Consider the following 25,344-nt stretch of genomic DNA (forward strand, 5'->3'; position numbering starts at 1 on the left):
CATAAACTTTTTATATCCTTGGATGTTAAGCCAGAGGGTTTTTTTTTTTTTTAATTTTTACATTGAAATGTACAGAGCTAAAATTTAATTCTTGAAAACTTGAGCACAATAGAAAATAATTTGATTTAAAGGTATGGATTTAAAAGATATGATGATAAAAATATGAACGTGACACTCCGGTTTAAGTTAAACATTAAATCTGTAGTGAAGACAGAATCATTCTTTCTCAAGGTAAAGCTAAGTTTTTGTAGGCAAAAAGCACAGAAACATAAAATGAATGGACATGGAGGTCCTAGGGCATTGTGGATTTCATCACAATTTGCCCCTTTCCTTCATTTGAGTATTTTTCTCTTTTCTGCCCTCTCTGCAAGTGGGCATTTCTTTTCTTTATTAGCAGCTTGGCCAGATGGATGAATAATGGCTTTAAACATTAAATTGTTTATTGGGGCAGCAACCTTTTAAAAGATTAGACTTTGAAACCAAATGCTTTTGAGTTAGACATCGTACTTCTATTACTTAGTCTTAGGCAAGGCAGTCTCTGAATGAACCGCAAGTTTCCCTGTTTCTAAAACAGGAATCCTACCTATTTTTCATGAAAATTAGAAATTAGAGTAGAAATTCTAGTGAATATGAGTATTTTATACTGCTACTAATTTGTATTTTTTCTGATTACTAATGAAGGTTGAGTATCTTCATATGTTTAGTGACCATTTGTATTTCTTTTTTTTTTTTTTAATTTTTTAGTGTTTGTTTATTTTTGAGAAAGAGAGAGACAGAGTGTGAGTAGGGGAGGGGCAGAGAGCGAGCGAGACACAGCATCAGAAGCAGGCTCCAGGCTCTGAGCTATCAGCACAGAGCCCAATGCGGGGCTCAGACTCACAAACCTTTAGATCATGACCTGAGCTGAAGTTGTACTCCCAACCAACTGAGCCACCCAGGTGCCCCCATTTGTATTTCTTTTATGAAATGACTTTGTCTCTTGCTTATTGCTTTCTTGGCAAATGTAAAGAGTTAATACCACAATGAAAAGCCCATAGTAAACCCTGAAGTACCTTTCATTACAGTTGACTGTGTATTTTCATTTTTGTAATGTCTGAGTTTTGTGTAGTTGGACCCATGCATAGCAGTCAGTTCCTCTTGGATTAATGGCAAACTACAATTAAAATAAAAGTTATGCAGATTTATTAAAGTACAGAGTTCAAAAACAAGTATAACCATTGAGGCTATTTCAATCATAATTCTATACTGTGTTATTAACTGTGTAATTATGTAAATCTGTAACATAAGTACTAATTCTTTTTTCTTCTTCCCTTGAGCTGTGGTAGCAAACAGTGACGAATCTCAACTTCTGACACCAGGAAGGATGAGTCAGCGCCAAGGGAAAGAAGCTTATCCAACACCAACCAAAGATTTGTATCAGCCATCGTTTAGTCCAGCAAGTCCTCATAGTCAGGGTAAGAAATTGTGCCTTTAATTTAGTTGTCATTGTTGTTTTAAGGGGAGAATGACATTTTAGGTCTATCATAATTTTTTCTTTGTAATTATTTGCTTTTATGGGTTTTGTGTTTGCTTTGGTCATCTATTTTGCTCTTGATATGAGTTTCTTTTCCTTTAGAGTCCTTTTAATTCCTCTTATAATATAGCTAGTGTACTTGGCTAGTTATCCTGTTCTAATTAAGTGATTCTCAAACTTTGTTGTCTCAAGACTCCTTAACTGTTAAAAATTATTTAAGTCCTCAAAGAACTTTTATGCAGATTAACCTATTGGTATATATTATAAAATAGAATGAAGAAATTTTAAAAATGTTTATACTTAATCATTTAAGTTTATAATAATAGACCCTTTGCAAGTTAATACAAATAACATACTTTTATTAAAAGTAACTATGTTCTTCCTTCCTTTCCCTCAAAAAAAAAATCAAGAAGAGTGGTATTCTTTTCCCTCATGGTCTCTCAGACTTGCCACTATTAACATTATGGACTGGATAATTCTTGTGGGGGGCTGTCATGTGCGTTGTAGGGTATTTAGCAACATCTTCAGCCTCTACCTACTAGATGACAATAGCACTTTGTCCAGTTGTATACAAGCAGAAATAGCTGAGACTTTGCCAGATGTCCCTTGAGAGACAAAATTGTCATTGCCTGAGAACTACTATTTACAATTTTTGCAAATCTTTTCAATATCTAGTTTACAAACAGATACCTGGATATTCATATCTGCTTCTGCAATCATCCTGTCATCATGTAATGATTGGATTGAAGTATATGAACAAAATCTAGCCTCACACATATACGTAGTTGGAAAAGGGAGGATTACATTAATGGCTTTATACATAAATATTAGTCTTTATACATAAATATAGTCTTTGATACTACACCAAAATTTGACAAGTGATAATTTCTTTTTTTTTAAGTTTGTTTGTTTATTTTAAGAGAGAGAGGGAGGGAGTAGCAGAGAGAGAGAGGGACAGAGAGAATCCCAAGCAGACTCTGTGCTATCTGTGCAGTCTGACACAGGGTTCGATCCCATGAACTGTGAGATCGTGACCTGAACCGATATCAAGAGTAGGACACTTAACAGACTGAGTCATCCAGGCACCCACAAGTGGTAGTTTCTTAAATATTGGTTGCCAAATGTAATCTGAAACCATATCAATAATCTTTTCATACTCTCTTAAGTTAAAGTCCATTCTTCTATCTTGAACTTTGAATGGTTCTTTACTGATGCATGATTTTTTAACATCATGCATTACTCATTTGGGAAACAGTTACTGAATTATGTATATCTACTAAGTGTTGACACATTTTAAAATACAATACAAAGATGTGCTTTATGCATACTTCTCATCTTGTCACACAGAATATTAAAACCATCAGGGTTTAAGATTAATAACTCTTAGTGCTTCATCAAGAACATCTGTAAGTGAAACTGGCCTTTTACTATAAGTGCATGACGGTGAAGAAATCAGTGACTCTACTACAATTGGTGCCTTTGCCTTGATATGTGCTAAGGCGCCAGCACTTTAACCCAACATTGCTTTTGTACCATCAGTGCAAATGTCAACACAATGAAAATATATTATGGAATTAGTTTTAACCTTGTAGACTCTCTAAAAGAGTCTTGGAGACTCCCAAGGATTATGGATCACACTTCCTAATTCATATTTGATAAATTTTGTATATTAAATCCTGCTTCTTAGTACAGTTTATTTAATCAGATGCTTTGAACTCACTTACAGCACTATGATAGCTATGATGGAAAGATTTCTGCCTTTAAAACAAAGCACTTAAGTTTGGTGTTTTAAAGCTAATGTGTACTTAGCTATAAAAGTTTAATTTGGAGTCTTAACTTATCACAATATCTGTATTATCATTCAGGTTTTGGTGCTGTGACTATGAACTATTCTTTGAAAGTAGGCTTTAGTTACTTCTTTTTAAATGAATATTAATTGGTAAATAGTAAGTTACATGATCACTTTCTACTTTATTTCAGTGGGAAATGTTTAATAAATAATAGCAATTATTTTAAATAAGTTATTCTTTTTGGGTTGTAAGCTGATATTTCAGCTGTTGCTGTACTTAAGCACCTTACAGAAGAGGCTCATTTAGAAATTATTTTAGTGGCCCTTGTAAACCTCTAATTTTTGCATTTAAAGCAGCTCTAGTGTCAGTTATATCTAGATTTGCACCTAAATTTTCCTGTGTAAGTTATGGACAAATTAATATTTGTGGGTGAATTACATATTGAATATACTTATATATTAAAGTCAACCTATTGGCTTTGTATAATGCAAAATATCTCTGGTTTACCTACTGAAATTCCATATCATAGTTTCCAGTTGTCAGATTTGTTTGAAATAAGATAGATTCATTAGCTCTTGATTATGAGGAAGATAAACTGCTGGAGGAGATTAACAAATATTCTGTAAACTTCTTTGATTTGTCTACCATATCTCAAATACTCTTGCTTAGTATGATCAGCTTTGAATGGAAAGACTTAAGAGTTCCAGAAACTTATAGTAATAATGACTAACATTTAATGCTCTTCATGCCTCTCAAGGATTTTTACATGCATTAGCTCCTAGAATTCTTGTAAGAACCTTATGGTGTATAAATCATTTTCCCTATTTCACAAGTGAAGAAACTGAATGCTTGGTAAGGGTAATTTCTTTTTTATTATTCAGATTTGTAACCAAAAAAGTTCACTAGATGCCTGCATTTATGTCCCTCCCATTCTCAAAAAGTCAACAGTTGACTGTTGCCTAGAGCAGTGGCTCCTGAGTCTGCGTGTGTCTGAGAATCACCTGGGAGCTTCGCTTAGATACAGATTTCTACTTCAGCCTTTCAGAAGCTCTGGGAGCTGTTTTTTCCTCCAGGGTGAGGTTGTATATTTATAAAACTCTCCACGAGTCTCTGATGTAGTAACATTTGGACAAACAGTCAAGAGCATAAATTCCAGGTACCATAATCTGGTAATCTGAACTCTTCACTTGTTTGATTTTATTCTACCTTTTCAATTTCACTTTGTGTTTCCCCTCATCACAAACCCAGCAAGATGACTTTCTTTGCTGTTCTCCTGCAAAACTGTGCTTTTATTTATCCTGGTATCCTCCATTATGGAATGCCTCCTCCCTTCCCTTTGCTTATTTAAATGCTTCTCAAATCCCAGGGTGCCATTAGTAAAAAAATGGCCTCAAGTAAGGATCAGATCAAGAGTGCTTCTGTAAAATTCCGTGTTGAGAGTTCAGAAAGATTTAAAGGCCTTTCAAAAGGGCTTTAAGGAGGCTAAAAGGTGTACTGTTCAGAATGTCTCAGCTAGCTGAAAGAACTCTAAGGCTCTTTAGTCTGCTGTCCTATAGCACCATAACATAACCCAAAGTAGTGAATGGTCTATCTCAAAGAAATATGTGGATGTGGTATCTGTTAAATTGAGTTAATTCTAATAAAATTCATAAGAAACTCACAGTGTTTTGACAAGAATGGTGCTAATGGAAATACCACCAGCTTAGATGGGAAAGGATAGACAGCTCAACTAAAAAGAGCCTTTGTGTGTGGGGAGAATCTCAATCTTGTGTGGATATGAAGCAGGCTGAGAAAACTCCACTGTTGGAAACATGGGCCATTTCTTATGAAATAGGAAGACTGACTCAGAGAATAGAGCCAGGAGCCCAGAAAGCAGAGTCAAGAGGCAAGCACTATTTTCAAAGAATATAACTGTGCTTATTTTAAATAATTAATTAATTAATTAATTTTTAAGAGAGAGTGCAAAAGTGGAAGGGGCAGAGGGAGAGAGAATCCCAACCAGACCCCACACTCAGCATAGAGCCTGATGCGGGGCTGGATCCGACGACCCTGGGATCCTGACCTGAGCTGAAATAAAGAGTCGGATGCTCAACCAGTTGAGCCACCCAGGTATCCACCTAACTGTTGTAATCAAACTGCTGATGACATGTGCCCAGCAGATTCACAACTGCTATGGGACTATTGTGCCTTCTGTGTAACTCCTCATCCCCTGCATCTTTTGAACTCCTGTATCCATTGTAGTCCTACCCCTGGCTTACTACAGTTGGGCAGAGAAGTTACCTTTTGAGGTGATAGGATTTTGGCCTCAGAGGAGGTACATCTGTGAAGCTACATGTGAGAAACTAAACCCAAGGAGTACCACTTGCAGTTGAACCTGATTTAAATAATTAAACCGAGCCTTATAATCAGGGCTATAATGGAATGACCTTTTAGTTTGGGGAAGGCATTGAGTGTATTTTGGATGTGGAAGGAATGTGAATTAGGTGGACTGTGATGTATTTCATCTTCAAAGATGACTGCAACAATATCTTTCATCTTACATGCCTTTTTTTTATGTGTCCTTGCGACTTGCTCATCAAGAAATGGAGTTTATTCTTCCTCTATCCCTATCCTTATTCATGTGACTGCTATGACAAATAGAATATGACAGAAGTGGTGTTTTAGGATTTTTGAGACTAGACATTAAAAAGGCCTGGTAACTTCTGCTTTTGCTGCTGAGAGGAAGCAGGCTTCTGTGTAAGAAGCCTCACCATCCACATACTACTGTTCTGTGTGGAAGCCCAAACTGGCTAGCCCCACTTGTTACAATCATCCCAGCAGGTCAGTATGAGTGTCAAGCCATGTTGGGTGTTCTGGAAGATACTGTGTGGATCAGAGACAAGCCACCACCAACCCTAACTTGCCTAAATTGCACAATTATGAGCAAATAGTTTAATGTTTTAAAGCACTAAGTTTTGTGTAGTTTAAGGTACAGCAATAGTTAACAGTAGGCAACACAGTGATTAGAATTATATTTATAAATTGGGAAGAATATAGTACATATGAGAAGATTCATTACTAGACTGTACTGTCTAGGTGAAGCAAATACAGCCTGGATGAGAGTCACAGTTGTGGGAATAAAAAAAGGAAAATTTGTTTGGGATTAGTGATTGATTGGGTGGAGGTGACAGTGGAAAGAGTGAAGGAAGAATCTACAATGACTCCTAGATATTTTGCTTGGGAAACTAGGTTAGAAGTTTACCAAGATAGGGAACTATGGAGGAAAACCAAGTTTGGGGGAAAGATGCTGAGGATTCCAGTTTCAAACATGGTGTGTTTGAAGTGTGTTAGAGCTATCCACATGGCATGTTAAGGAGAAGATTGGCTTTATGAGTTCAGGGTTTAGTAGACATTTCTGCACTGGAAATGTAGATTTGGAAGTCGTCAGCATAGAGAGAGTAATTGAAGATGGTGAAAACAACCATATGCATCAGGTTAGAGATTCCCAGGCAATATTGTTTATTAAATGAAGTAAAATAGAATCAAAAGATCGGAGCTTATGTGATCTGTGAAATTTTTATCTCCTACACTCATACATCTACTTACACACACACACCTATTTGATGTAAAATATATTTCTCATTGTAAGTTGTAAAACGTTTGGGAAGAATTGAAGGTTGAGAAAAGTAGTTGGAATACCATCCTTACGAACAAATGTCAACATTTAAGGATATGGTGTAGAAAGTATTGGCAGAGGAGCTTTGTACAGGAGTGTTGTATCCCAGAAGAATGAAACAGATGGTTTTATGAAAGAGGGAGAGTAACCTGTAGTTTTACATGCAGCTCAGAAGTCAAGCTAGTTAAGGCAACTGAAAAGTTATCCATTAACAAGATAGCATTGCTAACTTTTGTGAATTCAGTTTTGGGAACAGTGATGAAGGCAGAAGATGATAACAATAGAATGAATAAGAAAGGTAAGGAATTGAAGACAGTTAACAAACTCTTTCAGGCATTGTGCCTTTGAAGGGGAGGAAAGTGTATAGTAGCTAGAGGAAGACAATGGGCCAAAAGGAGATTTAAGAAAGGAGATATTTGAGCATGTCTACATGTTGACAGGATAAAGTCAGCAGAGAGAAATACATAATTAATAAGGACTGGTCTCAGAAGGGGAAGCCTTGATGGGGTCCGGTGTGAAGGTGAGGGGTTGACAGGCCTAGGAACACAGCTGGGAAGTGGAGGAACCGTGGTAGTGGGGGTGCCAGATAGTGTTCGGGCCTCAATTGAGGTTGGTATTAATCTGCCTTAGTGTGAGATTTTCTTCCATAAGGTTAGGGTTTATTAGGAATGTGCAGTAAAAGTAATTGTGGCAAAGTAGGCATGGGATGCTGGCAGGGGAGTAGAAGCTTAGTGGATGAGCTTGGTGAATGGCTTCGGTGGAGGGGTTGGGATCTGTAGGAGGAAATGTCAGAATTCGTGGACAGCTCAGTGTGTAAGTAAGTGGCTTTGAGGGCTGAGGCAAGCTCCAGCAGATGAATACTGAACTGATAAAATAATGGAGGGTTAATGTAGACAGAAGAAAGGTATAGAGAATAAATGGTACTGTCAGTAAGCTCCTCAGGAAAGAGATTGTCCTTTTTTAAAAAAAAATACTCATCTGTTCCTAGCATACGTAGTAACTTGAACATGGTAGATACTTTTGCATTGAATAAGTGAATGAATGCCTGTATTGAGCACCTTTTATGTTCCTGCCCTTGTGAAGCTTTAGTCTCGTTTTTTAAATGAATAGATGTAATTCTGGGGGCAATATTCATGCACTGGAACCTGTTCTCTAACATCAACCTCACATATACATGGGAACAATATTATAAGAGAGTGGATGACCATGCATCAGGAAAAAATGGCATTTATATTGGTGCTATTTGCAGAATTCTTGCTAATAGCTACCACTTATTGAGCACTTAACTGAGTTTGGCTAATATGGTAAAAGTCTTATGTGCAAAATTATATTTAACTGTTTGGAACAACCTATAAAACATAGGAACAGTTACTCTGCTTCACAAATGAGAAAACCAAGGATCAAGGATTTAAGAAATTTGTTCAAATTCACAAAACTAGTAAATGTCAGAGGCAGTTTTCAATCTCAGGACTGTCAAAGCCAATAGTCTCAATACTCCACTCCACGGGAGTAAATCACAGGGTCAGCTCTTTTCTTTTTGTGTTCTACATGTTATCATGTTAGAAGTTTGTTTTGCCAGCGCTTCAGAATGGCAAAGATTCTGATCCTGTTTTCTAGCTGAGTCTCCTTCATGCATATTGATTCATACCAATTTAGTGTAGGTCATTATCCCTTAAAAACAGGTAAGTTTGTTTTCTTTTGGTGTGGTTTCCTTCCATTGTTTTAGGATTTTCTTTTCTTTTTTTGAAGTTAACTGGGGAGACTGATTCTTCTCACTAAAGCCCACACATATCAGTATAGTCTTTTATTTGTCAAATGTTTAAATTATGCTAATGAGTCAGATTATTCCAGAAATTATTAATGTGCCAGGTTTTTACCTTATTCAAAGTTAAGTATACCAGTTTACCTAAAAATAGTTTTAACCTTAGAATGATTACAGTCTGTAACTAGGATGGTATTTGTTTTATGCTGACTTCTCTGACATATTTTATATATTTCAACTTATCAAGAAAGAAATATGGATATTCAATAGGTTATTCTCTCCCTTTTCTTCTTCTACTTTTGAATAAGGACAGTGCCCAGGGAGCCTAGAGACTAAATTATAGCCTATCTCAACTGATACTCTGTTCCCTCTACGGAACATTTGCACTTGTTATCAAAGCTTGATGAGTTAACTCTAATTCATCTTGTAGCTACCCTTTCAATCTTCTGTCATAAAAAGCGATTTTGCATGTTTTTCGTTTTACAAAACCATCTTTCAGTTGTAGTGCTTTGTGAGAGAATATAAAATGTTGCTTTGTCAAAACTTAAAGGAGTAGGTTTCAAATTAATTTTTAAATGTTTAAAATTTTAAAACTAAGTTATTTAATCAGTTATCTACTTAGCCAGTTTTATCCAAATTAATTTAGACTACGCTTGGTTTATCTAGACTTGAATTAAAATGTACATGCTTAGTATTGTGTTTCTGTTATCCTTTAGTAAATTCTCTTAAACCTGCAAAGTCCCTTCATCTTGAATGCCCTGGTGGCATTAAACATGATGTGATGAGTCTACTACAACTTAATTGAAGACTTAAAAGTAAAGGGAGATTTTCTTTGCAGAGTTTATTAGTGTGAAGATGTTGTACCATATTCCCCAGGGTGACAGTTTTAGACATCGCTGGTATAAATCTCAGGTGACACCTTCATTTAAGTGGTTTGTAGACAAAAGGAGACCAAAAAGTCAGTTTCCTCCATGAATCGAAGCAATTCTTCCTCCCTTGGTAAGATATTTCTAGGATCAGTTCTTGAAGAACATTTATAAGACTTGTATACACATAACAAATGTGTCTTGAATATATGTGCTGTATTTCATGAAAATTGTTTACCTGAAAGAGTACTTGAATTTATCCCCACTATCTTTAATTTTATTTCTCCTAAATGCTGTACTTTCTTTTGTAGCCATAGGTCATTTTCATTACAAATAGTATATAAATTAGAGATTATGTTAATTTTCTTCTGAGTTTTTGAATCCTCACTGTTGGATTTTTTGAAGTTATTTCTTAAGTCAGAATTTTTCTGTTTCAAGAAGTTTTCTATTTGAAATTCCTTCAGGTATTCCTGTTCAGGTAGTTGCTTCAGAGGTATGAAAGTATATATTAAATAATGGAAAAGGATATAATATTTGGCAAATTTTAAAAAATGAGAATGAAATATTTTTCTAAATTTCTCCTGTGAAATGTTGCAACTATCTATGTTTTTCACATGTTTTGTGTTCTTGTAGATGAAACTGAAATACTTTGAAAACATTTATTGAAAAGTGAGAATGAATAATTTAGCTCTGTTTTAAGGATCTTTACAAAGATGAGTTTGTCTTATCCTTGCCAGGCCTTGTTAATTGCTTCTTTAACAAAGCGGCAAGGTTATCATTAAGAATACTAAAGCACTCTTTTTTCCCTGTAAATGTTCTCTCTGTGTGTATGTATGTGTGTGTGTATTTAATTAAAATACATGTGTGTATATTATTACATGTGTATGTGTGTATATATGTTTACATAAGATAACGTTAAAGGATTGTAAGGTACTACTTGCACTAGTTTCTCAGCTCTTTTTCTGTGGAGATTTCCTTCCATTTGTTTCCAAAGGCTGAGAGGTTGAAATCACCTTCTTAGCAAGACTGGTAAAATAGTTTCACCTATTGAGTTGACTGCTAACAATTGTCCTTTCATTACTTGAGGAATGGAGAGGCACATTTTCTGTATTATTATAGCAAGATGATACCAATTTAATTTACTAAGGAATATTTGCATACTTTGAGAGAAGATAAACAGTTTCATAGAAATTTTTCTGTTTTCATGTTGGTCGTAAGTTTGAACATACATAAATTTTAAGAGTAAAGCAGCAAGGGAGTCTGGGTGACTCAGTCAGATAAGCATCCAGCTCTTGATTTCAGCTCAGATCATGATCTCATGGTTTGTGGGCTCGAGCCCCACATCAGATTCCATGCTTGACTGTGTGGAGCCTGGCTTGGAATTCTCTCTCCCTTTCTCACTGTTCCTCACACACTCATTCTCATTCTCTCTCTCTCTCTCTCTCTCTCTCTCTCAAAAATAAATAAATAAAATTTTTAAAAAAGAAATGAAGCAGTGAAAGTTTAGCAAACGTGTATTTTCCAGGTGAAGGAAGGATATTTGTGACAAATGGACAAATTGCCCCTGTGGAGTATTTTCCAAGGGTCTCCTCCATCAAGCTGGTCTTTATTAATTCTGATTCGTACAGAGTTCTATACAAGAAGAAACCAAAAAATGATATTCTCAGCCCCTGTCTTCAGTTTAATTTATAATTAGGAAATTTAGGGACAAGAATTCAGGAAACATGAAAAACATGTAAGTGAACTTTGCATGTCACAGGTCCAGTAATAGGGCAAAATAAATATTCAGAGAAAACCTTCCTAGTAAGAACATCAAAATGATGGATACAGTGTGTTTTTTGTTTGTTTTTTTGTCTTTTTGATTTTTATACCACTTTATTCCAACCTGAGCACTTCAGTATAAAACTAAACATTGGTGAACAGGTTTCACTGAATTACTATAAATGTACAAGTTCTGCTAGCAGTTCAACATTTAAATAGTTTAAATCATCTCTGACACATGGTAGAATTCATATAATGAAAATACCTAAAAACAGTTAGTGAATATACTGAACTGATCAAAATAAAATGAACTTTGGAAAACAAGTCTGCAAGATTTTTGCTGACATACAGCAATACTTATGTTACAGATTACTGGTATATTGTTTATCATGGTTCTAGTCCCTGTGGGAACAACTGAAGCCCCTTTCAAATGGAAAGAAAAGGAAAAATAACTTGTTCGTAATTTTGTTATACTTTTAAGCAACTCTTAAATATTACAGAAGAGTAAGAAACACTTACGGAGACTATAGTGCAGTACTTTATTTATAGTACAGCTGAAGACCGAATTTCGAATAATCAAGTTTGAATGTACATAATTGTTAGTGCATTGACAATAATCTGTCCAAAGGGAACAAAAGCCTCCTCTCTGCTCCAGACAACAAAACCTATGTAATGGCCAGCAGTGATTAAACAGAAATCACAGAGACCTGGTTTGTTGCATTTCTGTTGAAGAGCTCACATGTTTGAAGGGAACACTATCCATTAAGATGCATTTATTAGTTTTTATATTCCTAAAACAAGATGAGGTTACATTTGACTTTTTTTTACTCCATTAAAAATACCAGGGCTGGCTATAATATAGATCCCACTAATGTTCATATTTCCCCCCAGAGATGTAGGTTTGTTTCCTTGTGGTTAATTTGTTAAAATGTGGAATGTACATTTTAAATGTGCATACTAAGAGAAATTACAGATGCCTGAATACTGTAGTTAAGCAAAAATATCTTTAGAATCTTCTTAAAAAGTTTTTTGAAAAACCCTAATTAATAAATTCCAAGTCTTTCATAAAACTGGCTGGTTAACTGCGGGTTTACATCATCATTTGTCTCTATCCCTGGCGATGAGAAATGATTCCCCCTAACCATCCAATGAAACACATAGACACACACACACGCATACACACACACACACACACACACAGCTCTCATTTTTCCTTTCTACTTCTGAAATGTTAGTCAAGAGTCACTTGCATGATATTAAAAATTAAATTGAAAACACTTAAAATAATTCTGTATTAGAAACTTGACTCTGTCATAAGTCTCTTCTTTTTGAAAGTCATACTGGGCTAGTTAAATGCTCTAATTCCACTGTCCTTAACATTTAGGAAGCAGAAGAATATTTCAGCAAGTTCAAACTGGAGGTGTAGTAACTACAACACTGACTCCTGGTTGGCTGCATGAGTTTAGTAAGGTCTACTCTTCTTCCCCTGGCAGAATTTTCTCCTGCATTCTGTGGTTCATTCTTGGGCAGCTTTTTAGCTATTGCCATGAATATTTCATTTCCATTCATTGATGTTTTAGCTGATGTCTCCATGAATAATAAACTATTGCCATCTTCATAGGACTGTGCTTCCTGGAAATTGACAGTTCTTTCATTTGCAAGGTCAGCCTTGTTTCCTGATAAAGCTATTACATTGTTAGGATTGACTTTAGCCCAGTTTTTGGCTCTGCCAGAGGACTCGTTTGTGATATCACGTACAACTATGGCTGCTTGTGTTTCTCTGTAGTACATTGATGCTAGGCTATGGTAGCATTCTTGACCAGCTGTATCCCATATTTCAAACACACAACAGTGTCTTATGATACGCTCTTGAAATTCATGAAGTTGGCCCGTCACAAAATGTAGTCACAGGCTTGGTTTGCCAACAGCAGACTCTCCCAGAAGTATTTGTATGAACTGGCATATATTGTTTCCAGTATTTGGTCCATTGGGTCTTGTTGCTCTTCAATTAGCCCTGTCCAGTTTTGAAGGAAGTCCCTAATTTCAGTCTCTTAAATGAACTTCTAGGATGGAAGGAGTCAACTTTCTTTTTTTCTTTCTTTCTGTAAAGAAACCTGAGACCTTGCCATGCAGAGCCATGGGGATAAAGCCTCCCTGGCAGGAGGTCCCAGGCATAACCTGAGAAGAGGCTGAGCCTGGGCTTAGCCAGTGGCATATTGCCTTCTCAGGCCACCCCCTTCAGACTCAGATACAGTGTTTCAAAATTTTATTTTTAAAGTGTGATTGAACTGTGAGCAAAGTAAAGGAATTAGCAGAAGGAACAGGGTTATTGAGAGTGGGAATCCAGAGAAATGATGACCTCTGCAACCAGCATTTGTCCTGACCAGCACTTACTATTTTCCGAAGGTCTGAAGCTTGAGTTTTAGCAAGAAAAAGGGACAAAAGGCCTGCAACCCATTCATGATGGAAATTTGGATTGGAGATCTCTCTGTGTGAAATTACAAGTTCATCTTAGTTTAAAAAACAAACAAACAAACCTGGAAAACATACCCATAGAGGAAGATACTAGTATGTTTCCCTTTCTTGGTTGTAACTCTAGGTAGAATGAGGGAGAGAGGGACTCTACTTTGAGAAACACAATATACTCATGTAGGCTTGGAGCCAGAATTCACACGGTCTCTGTGGCAAAAACAAGAACACTCTTCTGTTTAATTTAAAATGATCTTGAGTTATTAGCATTCTCAGGTACCTGGAAGAATCAACAGAGATACATGTTACCGGAGAGTTTTAAACACAAGTCTCCAAAAATTACGTATGAACTCATAACTAAAAATCAGTAAACAGAACAACAATGAATATGATATGCACCTATTAGAATGGCTGAAATCCATTATATTGACAGCACCAAATGCTGGCAAAGATATGGAAAAATGAGGAAAAACATGAGGAGGCAAGACACCATCAGAGAGAAAAACATGAGGCAAGACGCCATGAGAGAGAATCTGCAAAAACTACCTACCATCCAGACCAACATCTGCACCAACCGGAATTATAAATGCCAGAATGTGATTTAATAGGTTAAAGGCAATATTGAAAGATAATGCTGGGAACCTTTCAGAATTGTTGAAAGACAACAGCCCTCTGATTAAGGAGGCCTCACAATTCCCAAGCAGGAAATCTAAACAACAATAATGGTATTAATGCTAATTCTTGACAAGCAGGAATGCTGAAAAGTAATGAATTAAATAAGCATTTAACTTAGTGTTAGAAAAATAATAGAGTGAGCCTGAAGTCGGTAGAAGAAAGGAAATAATAAAGACAATAGACATAGCTGAGAGTTACCAGGAAAGACAAAGTTGGGTGTTTGAAAAGACTAGTAAAAAATATCAAAATTAGCAGGATTATGGGGGAAAAAAGAAGAAACAAACATTTTTAGGAAAAAAAGACACAACTAAAAGTGTAGGCAGCAACTCTAGCCAATAAATTTGAAAAAATAGGTTAAATGAACAAATTTCTAGAAAGATAGTACTTCCTAAAATTTACTTAGTAATAGGAAATTCTAGTGGTTTTTATAATCTAATTAGTAATATAGATTACCTTTACAAAGACATCATAGGCTCAGATAGATTTACAAACAAGTTCTGCTGACTGTTTAGGGAAAAATATAATTCCAATCTCACATTAATACTGTTTGAAGTCTAAAAAAGTACCCCTCCTCCTACTTTAACATCTCTGAAATTGGGTTAGAGCTTTAATTGATAGTGTTTCGCAGTCTCCATTAGAAATTTAAACACTTTATATCATCCCTGAATTTGGGATATCTTTTACAATGTAATAATGTCCATCGGTCTTCTCTCTCATATTTTTATGACATCTCCTGAAGTCAGGAATGTAGCTAATAGTTGATGGCATTTTAGAATATAAATGGATAAATAAACATTCTTGTATATGGAAAGCAGACAGACAATACAAAGAAAAGTTACAAGACATTCTTGCTGATGAATTTAGATGTAGAAATTCTAATTAGCAAACTGTTGAATCAAGCAAGTTAGTTATAAAGAAATAATAATACATTATCACCACAGTGTTGTTATTTCAGGCATTGTAAGGATGGCTTTGGTATTAGAAAATCTGTGATTGTCATTTAACATACAGTTTATAGAAGAAAAATTATGTTGTCATCCCATCAACAAAATGTATTTGAAAATTTTAAGATCCATTCCTGGTTAAAAAAAAAAAATTCGCAAATTAGAAATAGGAGGAGGGTACTCTTTCTTAACCTTGTACAGTAACAATTAGGAACAAGGAGAAGGTGTGTACCATCTACTCTTCATTATGATATTTTACTTGAAATTTATCTAGTGAATAATGTAAACAGAAATAAAAGTAAAGGAGCAATTTGCGGCTAGTATAATTGTTTATATAGAACCTCTCCCAGATTTACACATGAATTATTAAAATCATTAAGAAATTACTGAATATATTTAACTATAGTTCTGTGTACCAGTAACAAATGGTTAGAAAAATGTAGTTCAAAAAATAATACTTAAAACAACAGAAAGTAGGTGTACATAGGAATAAATCTGATAAATCTAACAGAATATCTTTATGTAGAAAAGTATAACACTAAGATGATGTATTCTCAATAAATGGAGAGATACATTTTCAGTTAAATAGACATACAATAGTTTCCAGGAGGAAAATTCAATATTATTAGTATGAAACTTCTCAAATTGATTTTATCTGTTCAATGTATTTTGAATCCATTATCTCAACAGAATTTTTTCATGATACTTGATAAGATTATCCTAAATTGTCTAAAGACAACCAAGGGCAAGAAGAGTCAAGACCCTCCTGAAGAAGCAGAGCCAAGCTGGGGCGCCTGGGTGGCTTAGTCGGTTAAGCGTCCGACTTTCACTTAGGTCATGATCTCGCGGTTTGTGGGTTCGAGCCCCGCGTCGGGCTCTGTGCTGACTGCCAGCTCAGAGCCTGGAGCCTGTTTCAGAGTCTGTATCTCCCTCTCTCTCTGACCCTTCCCTGCTCACGCTCTCTCTCTCTCTCTCTCTCTCTCTCTCTCCTAGAAATAAATAAAAATATTAAAAAAAAATAAATTTAAAAAAAAAAAAAAAAAAAAAAGAAGCAGAGCCAAGCAACAGTCAGGGGTTATTTAGTACTTACCGTGATGCTCTGGTAAGACACACAAAATAAGTGTTGGTGCTGAAATAGAGGCAAAATAAATACAACAGAGACTTAGAAATAGCGTTACTCATTAGAATTCTGCATGACATTGTGTTAAAGGCAAAACTATGGAAACAGTAAAAAAAAAAAAAAAAAAAACTTTGGTTTCCAGGAGTTAGGGAGGCAACAATGAACAGGCAGAGAACAGGTTTTTATGGCAGTGAAAATACTCTGTATGTGTTAAACTAATTTGAAAATAAACTATTTGAAAAAAAAAAAAAAAAAAAAATGAGCACTGAGTGTTATGTGGAAACTAATTTGACAATAAACTATTTGTAAAAAAAAAAAAAAAAAACTCTAAAAAAAAAACTACTCTGTATGGTACTGTAGTGATGGATACATGTCATTACACATTTGTCCAAACCCATGGTATGTACAACATCAAAAAAAGTGAACCCTAAAATAAGCTATAGACTTTGAGTGATTATGATGTGTCAGTGTAGGTTTGTCAGTTATAACAAATGTATCACTCTGGTGAGGGAAATTGATAATAGGAGAGACCATACATATGTGGAGATAGAGGATATGGGAGATCTCTGTACCTTCCTCTCAGTTTTGCTGTGAACCTAAAACTGCTGTAAAAAATAAAATCTTAAAAAAAAGAAAAAGTAAAACACATCAGCATACTGGAAGTAGACTTACCTTATCCAAACATCGTGGCACCGGGGAAAGAGAAGCCACTACTTCATCAAAGTACTCTCAAGACAAAAGCCAAATCCAGAGAAAAAATTGGGCAAAGTTCACCCAAACAATTGGTTCTTGGTGTATCCTGTTTCCTGTATCACCTTTTGCTATCACTTTTTGATAGAGTATGTATTCTAGTACAGCCATTTTCAAGTTGTGTCCTTTGAGGGAAGTAAGTAAGGCCTGTAGAAAATAATTTGAGTATTTTCTAAGTTCTCCCAAGGATTATGGGGCATGGTGAAAGCTATTAAAGATGTATGGTAGAAAAAGTTAACTTCATTTTGAAGAGTGGACATTTTAGTGCAGTAGCCCTAATGAACCCTAGGTGAAAAGGACTACTATAGTAAATTATTTGGAAATATGCATGGAAAGTGAATTTTTGGCCTTGCATGTCTAAAAGTGCCTTTATTGTACCCTAATATGCAATTGATAGTTTGTCTGGGTATGGAATTCTATGTTGAAAGTCATTTTCCTTCCAACTTTGAAAGCATTGCTTATACGGTATTTTTGTCCTGATTCCAGAATTATTGCTGATATCAGTAGCTTAATCTGATTTCTGATCTAGAGGAACTTGGTGTTAATTATGTGCAAAAGGATTCTTTGGTGTATATAGGGCTGGTTCTCAGTTTTTATCATTGCTGGTTTTGTGATTCAGCTTTGTGTGATCTGCAAAACAATGACTTTTTATTAATCTCATGCTTTCCAATGTCAAATATATGTTGTTGATGTATCCTGTCCTGGATACATACTTGTGGGATACATACCTATACTTGTTTATGTTTTTAAAAAATTAACCCTTTCTTATCATTTTAGTTGAATTTTAGGAGGGAACACATTAGGTTAGCGTCTTCATTCTGCTATTTTAACCTGGAACTTTTTTAGATTATATATATATTCTCCAATTTGATCCTTATAACAATCCAGTAATATAGATAATATTATTAATATTTTATAAATGAGAAAACAGAGACCCACAGAAATTAACTTAATTGCTCCAGTGCAGCCAGCTGGGATTTGAACCCAGGAAATTTAACTGCAAATCCTGCTTAACCATTACACTATAATGCCTTGAGAGGCAAGCACCAATGCATGAATTAATTATAATTATTTCTCTCTTGTCTATAATTAATGGTCATTTATATTTCATGACATGGAGAAAAAAACCCTGCAAATCCCTGTTATAGTTCTAATTATCAACCGTGAACTTACTTATTTTTACCACTAATTGATTTTGAAATGCCTTTGCCCAAGAAAGATCATGTTACATAAAGGAAATTGAATTTGTTTGTTTGTTGTTAAATGTCCTTTCTAGTAAAGGAGTTAACAGCCTTAGATTATACAGAATGCTGTTGTATAGGAGCTGAGAACTAGCCTTGAGCCATATGCATAATAAAAAGAAGGAAACTGAGATCTTATGGTAAAATATCTATAATAATGAACCACTAAGTCAGTTGTAACTTAGTTGTTCAACTATGAGGATGTATTTCTAGGTTGGAACTCTGAGCAGAAAAAATCCAATATATATTAAGAAAATAATTAACTAGAGCTTTTTAATTTCAATTAAAGTAGAATAAGGAAAATGGATTTTAATGTAACTAGGAAAGAATTCCTTAACATTTTAAAGGTTAGTTATAAAGAATTAGCGTAGTCTGTTGTTTTGGCTGTTGGCACTTGTCTGTTAGATTTAATAATGTGAGATAATACCAGTAACTTAGTGTTAACCTAGTAAAGAAAGATATTTCCATTTGTTATTGTTACAATAAAGTTGCATTTTACTTTAAATAGGAGAATTTTAAGTGGAAATTCCTCATTGGTAGATGATATATTTTGAAAAATTTAAATGCAATGAAAATGAACTATAGCAGCTCATATCTGTTTCAAGGAAAATGTATTGGAGCATTCAGCATTATTATGGTGTCTTTTCAGTCCTTTCTGTTGATTGGTTTGCAGTAACACTGTCTTTATGATTCCTGTATCTTAGCTAGAAGTAAAAGTTAAATATTTATTTTCTGCTTTAGCTGTTAGAATCCATCAAAATTGTACTTGAAAGAATATCTTTCCTTATGAATTCTTAATCATGACTGAGGCAAACAGTAGATTAGATATAGATCTAGAGATGTCAGGAAAGATAAACAGTGTTGTGTTTATATCCATTTCTGAAGTAAGCAAAAACTAGAAAGAATTGGAAGAGGTGGGAAGTGTGACGGATACTACAAAAACAGAACAGATATGAGAAAAGGGTTGCATTTTATTTCATTCTTAATCTCTAAGTATTGATCTTGCTTTGTTTTACTAAGGCAGTAATTCAGTTCAAGGCATTGCTGGTTTGTAAAAGGTAAAACAGGGGAATAGCCTTGTTTATCAGTTAATTTAAAAAAAAACCCACTAGCATGGCTTAATGCCTTTTCTGTTTATTGCTGATTTGACAGTCTGTGGTCCTTCTTTGCTGTTAAATGTGTGTGTCCTTTGTTTGTGCTGGTGGGTTTCGCTACATTTGGATTTGAGAGAAAAGCCTCTCGTTGCTGTACCGATCTAATTAGCCTTCTGGGTGACTGTATACGTTAAATAGACCTCCTAAGCCATGAAAGAGAGCTCACAACGTAGATTTTCTTCCTGTACTGTGGTTTCGCCTGTTTTATTTCCTCCACGAATTGATGGCCGAAAGCTTGTCCGGAATGCTTCATTTGGAGGATACAATGAACTTTCTCCTTCTTTGCCAGGTTTGTTTGTTTAATCTTGTACTCTTTTCTTAATTTCTTGCAGACTTTTTCATTGAACTAGTATTTTAATGTCTTAAAACTGCTTTCATTTAAATGAAAAAGATTCTATAGTGAAAGTTTCAGTTTTCATGACTGCTGCTATATGGCTTGGCTTTTCCATATTTTCTTTTACAGTCTCTAAAGCTCCAACTTGAGAACTAGTGATTCAGTGAAGTACAAATCTGGCGTGCAGATAGCATGAATTTTTGCTTTAATTATAGAAATAAATATCATGACCCTTTGATAAAATTAAAATATTTTCTGGACTTAAGATAAATGTAAAATTCTATAAATAAACAAATTTCTGAGGCTTTTCCCAAATGAAACTCAAATATTTAATATTGATAATTGTTTGGCTGTTTTCTGCAAAATAGTAACTATGTTAAAATTAATGTTTAGTTTAAGCTTTAATTAGTTCAAATCCTGACTAAAGTAAATTTTCTACCTTAGTATAATTTTTGAAATGCCTGCCTTCTTGTTGTTATATTTGTGTATAGTTTTTGCTAAGAATTATTTTAAGGTAATATTTTTTTAATATTGCAATTAGCCATTTGACAATTAAGATTTAGACATTAAATGATTGGTTAATGAGATATATACATAAATTGATCTTTTATTTTATGAAAAAGACTTACTGTAGCAAATATTTGGATGTATACCTTAAAATATTTTAAAATTTTGTTTTCCTTTCAAATTTTTAAATAAATCCTTTCATAATTTTATCTACTCTTTTGGGTTATATTTTTCTTTTAACATAAAAATATTATCTTAATACTCCTGACAAATACTGACAGAAACTGGTGCTTGCTTTAACCATTTATATATTTTTCTGACATGTTTTGTTAAATTTGAATTATATTTTCTACTTTCACACAAACATTTTTCTTGGCTTTTTGTGAATATTCATGCTGACAGGTGGTTTTTATGCATTATTTTGAAATACTGAAACACCTTATGGAAAGTGTTACCTGGACAATGAAACTATTATAAATTCACTGATTTCATTTTCTCTTTCAACATTGTTTCAAAAAAAGAATTGGAAACCACAGTCCTGAACTGTTCCCTAAGTCGCATGAGCTGTAAATAGCATTCATAATCTGTGTTTAGTCTTCTCAGTATAGCATGGTTACTGTCAATGTTTCTTATGTTCTCAAAATGGTGTACAAATACATTTTAGTATTTGTATTTATTCAGAAATGGCTTTTAAAATACTACATACTGAAATTTTTTAATGTTGTTAAATATTCTATTTACTTTTACAGTGTGATTTAGTTCTGTTTCTGCGTTTGTCTCCATATTTTTTTAGCCAGCAAGGTTGCCAGCAAATGTTTGCTAACCTTCATGCACTGAGTTTACTTAATATTAAAGAATAATCAAGTGACTCTACTACACAACAGAAAACTTCACTTTTTAAAAGTTTAGTATTAATTAGGTAACTAAAGGCAGAATTGTCAGTTTATCTTGTGAAAGAATATACTGAAGTTCACCCTGGATTGATTTATTTGAATGAAAAAGTAAGTGGTTATCTTTGTTTTCTGATTCTTGAAATAGAGATAATCCTATTCATAGGGATGCTTCCATATTCCGCTTTTTACAACCAACCAACAGTTGTATTGCAGCCAACTGGGATAAAAAGCTCTTTAAAATAATATATTTTATCAGCTAAGAAATAGAATGGAATTAGATACTTCAAAGAAGTGGCTTTTTATGTTGTTTTATTCCAGTTAAAGAGTAAAATAGGGGTTCCTGGGTGGCTCAGTCCGTTGAACATCTGACTCAATTTTGGCTCAGGTCATGATCCCAGGATCATGGGATCAAGCCCCATGTCAGGTTCTGCACTGAGCACGGAGCCTGCTTATGATTTTCTTTCACTCTTCCCTCTGCATCTCTCCCCCTCTTGCACACATGCCCTCTCTAAAAAAGAAAAAACAGTAAAACAAATATTTCTTCTGGGACATTTCATTGTACTGAAAAATAATTTGAGATGCATTTGTTTTTATTAGAGGAGAGGTTCTACACTAGTGATATTGAAAGATAATTTTGTCTTACTATTTTGAGCATAACCCTCTTTTCATTTTAGTTTCTTTAGGAAAAAAAATTATTCTTTGTCACTTCTGTCTTAAGAAATATATTGGTATGGTCGTGTTCCTTATGATGAGTTATAACAAAGAAATGGTACCACCTGTCCATGTACTCCCAGTAAACACCATAGTGCAATTTTTTTTTTCATGTCTGTCTATCTGTCTCTTCTCTAATCTTGGGTATAACTTCTAGATATGCTTGTTGGACCAATCTCTAGTACCAGAAAATTGGAGTAAATAAACTTTGAGCAAATAAATCACTTATAGACAAACTATATGAGCTTTAGTGCACAGATAGGTTTCTTTCTAGTATATTTTGACTTCTCGGCGATTTTTTTTTGTTACTACAGTTTCTTGATTCTTGGCTGTATTCAGTATAGTTAATATTAATGTAGTTATTCTATATTTTGTAAATACCTATTAAATCTGCATTTGTATGTGTATACACACACACACACACACACACATATATATATAAAATCTCATTTTAACGAGACTGAAACAACATAAAACCTGCTTTATTATATCTAAATATTGAACCAAATTTATTATGGAAGTATGTAAAAAGGTTATACTTTATCGATGATAACATTTGTATTTTGTTAACAAATTACAAGTTAGGGACAGCATATTCATTTGATTAAGAATAATATTCCATTGGATTAGCAGGAGGAAGTAAACTCTGTGTATTACTACACTACTTGGAAATATCTTTATGACCACAGATTTAGGGAAGACTTTAAGACCAGAAAGCACTAATCATTAAACGATGAGATGACTAAATTTGACTACATTAAAATTAAGAGCTATTTATTTAAAAAAAAAATACAGGGAATAAAAAGACAAGTCATAGAATAGGGAGTTATTTTGTAACATAGTGTTGGCAAAGGAGAATATCTGGAATATGTCAAGAATTCCTATATAAATCATTAGAAAAAGACAGAAAGTTGGTTGTTTCTTTTATTTTTTATTATTTTTATTTTATAACATTTTTTCACTTTTGAGAGACAGCGTGATCAGGGGAGGGGCAGAGAGAGGGGGAGACACAATCTGCAGGCTCCAGGCTCTGAGCTGTCAGAAGAGAGCCCCATGCAGGGCTTGAACCCACAGACCATGAGATCATAACCTGAGCCAGAGTTGGACACTTGACTAACTGAGCCACCTAGGCACCCCCTTCTCTTTGTTAAATACACAAAGGATCTGAAGAGGTCTTTCACAAAGAGAAAGTTAAAATGACTAACATGAGAAAATGCTCAACGTTATTAATAGTCAGGGACGTGCAAAGTAAAACCTCATGGATATGCACACACATATGTACACTCACACATATATACACATATATGTACACATTGATTATACACATCCAGCAGATTAGCAGAAATATTAAATGTGTCAATATTGATGTGACCATGAATATGGAGAAAACTCTTAACACTATTAGTAGAAAAGTAAACAAATTTGTTATCCTTAAAATTGAAGATACACATATACTATAACCTAGGAATTCAGCTTCTAGGTTTAAATTTAGAGAAACTCATGGATATATATAATATATGCAGACATATGTGTATGTGTGTGTGTGTGTGTGTGTGTATACATATATATGTACATATCTACTAAGATACATTTCGGAGCATATTTGTGGCACCATTGTTCATAAAAGGGACAAACTAGGAACAACCCAAATGTTTATCTACAGTAGATGGATAAATGGTGGTATAGTCATGCAATAGGATTCTAATCATCAATGAAAATGAATGAAATACCTGCTTGACATACCGGTAAAGAAAGGTTACAAAAGCCAAGGTAGTTATTGTTGAGAAGAGTAGATTGTGATCAAAAAAGGATCTTTGACAATTCTGTTTTGGTTTTTTTTTTGTAATTTAGGTGGTAGTTATGCAGATATTCACTGTATACATTAAATTATAAATTTGTTTTATTCATTTTTCTGAAGCTGTTTCATATTTCACATATTTAATAAAATAATTACAAGTAACAGTAGAGTCCACTATTGTTAATTTTTTGGCCAGTTGATCAAATTTCTGTGTTTGAAAGGTAAATAAGGATTAGACCTTTCTTCAGAAATTCACAGTCAAGTATGGAATATGAACATCAGAACAAATAATTGAAGTAGGTTATGAAAAATATGGTACTACAAACGTGTATGAAATGTTATGTGTCTCAGAGAAGAAGACAGCTCACTATGCCTACACAGTCTCAAAGCAAGGCCTACTGGAAGAGGTGGCCTTGGGTCTTGAGAGGTACCCTGGCTTTCTAAAAAGAGCATGAATTTTATTTTACTATTTTTTTATTTTATTTTTTTAATTTGAGAGAGAGGGAAAGAGCATATGTGTGCAGGGGAGGATCAGAGGGAGAAGGGAGAGAGAGACTCCCAGCAGCCTTCACAACCAGTGCAGAGCCTGATGCAGGGCTCGAGCGCACGACTGTGAGATCATGACCTGAATGGAAATCAAGAGTCTGAAGCTTAACTGACTAAACCACTCAGGTGCCCCATAAAAACAGCATGAATTTTAAAGTTAGACCTAAGTTTGTGTCTGTTCTGATACTTTGACTTATTGACATTAATCAAGTTACTTAATTTCTGGGAGCCTTGGCTTTTTCAGTTATATAAAATAGAGTTAATATTTGGGATTTTTAAAATAAATTTGTTTTTTAAAAAATGTGTTGTAATGTTTATTTACCTTTGAGGAAGAGAGAGACAGAGTGTGAGCTGGGAAGGGGCAGAGAGAGAGGGAGACACAGAATCCAAAGCAAAGACCCTGACATGAGGAGCAGACTCACAAGCTGTGAGATCATCACCTGAGCTGAAGTTGGACGCTTAACTGACTGACCCACCTAGGCACCCCAGTATCTGGGAATTTTTGTGGTGGTGTTTTAAAGATTAGAAACTAAAGCATCTAGAATAAGTGTCATAATCACAAGTGTTCTTACAAATGGACATTGGTTGCTTTCTTGTTTTCATTAATATTATGTTAATTATCATTATTGATGAATGAATCAGAATTAGCTAGGTACAGAATTGGTTACAGGGATATAGACTGAGGAAGGATGCCAAAGCAGAAGTCTAATAAACCAGAAGAAAAGAGAAGGCTGGGTGAGTTTTTATTTATGTATTTACTTATTTATAATTTATATTTTTATTTTTCCCCATTAAAAATGTTTATTTATTTTGAGAGAGAGAGAAAGAGAATATGCAAATGGGGGAGCAGCAGAG

At 34.5% G+C, this 25,344-nt stretch overlaps 1 protein-coding gene and 1 pseudogene across 5 annotated transcripts in view; one reads left to right on the forward strand and one right to left on the reverse strand.

Moving 5' to 3' along the window:
* OSBPL8 (oxysterol binding protein like 8) overlaps window positions 1-25,344 on the forward strand; it is a 160,568-nt gene that overhangs the window by 77,827 nt on the left and 57,397 nt on the right. For 4 of the 5 annotated variants that reach the window (XM_039249917.1, XM_039249913.1, XM_039249914.1 and 1 more), the window contains one exon: window positions 1,317-1,454. In XM_039249917.1, coding sequence (XP_039105848.1) covers window positions 1,364-1,454 — 91 coding nt within the window. In that variant the 5' untranslated portion in view covers window positions 1,317-1,363. The remainder of the gene's footprint in view (window positions 1-1,316; window positions 1,455-25,344) is intronic. The other variant, XM_039249916.1, reaches the window with a different exon arrangement.
* Window positions 12,728-23,886, reverse strand: LOC120243690 (annotated as a pseudogene).

This window comes from Hyaena hyaena, unplaced genomic scaffold, assembly GCF_003009895.1.
Source record: "Hyaena hyaena isolate Hyena2069 unplaced genomic scaffold, ASM300989v1 scaffold_352, whole genome shotgun sequence".
Taxonomy (NCBI): Eukaryota; Metazoa; Chordata; class Mammalia; order Carnivora; family Hyaenidae; genus Hyaena; species Hyaena hyaena.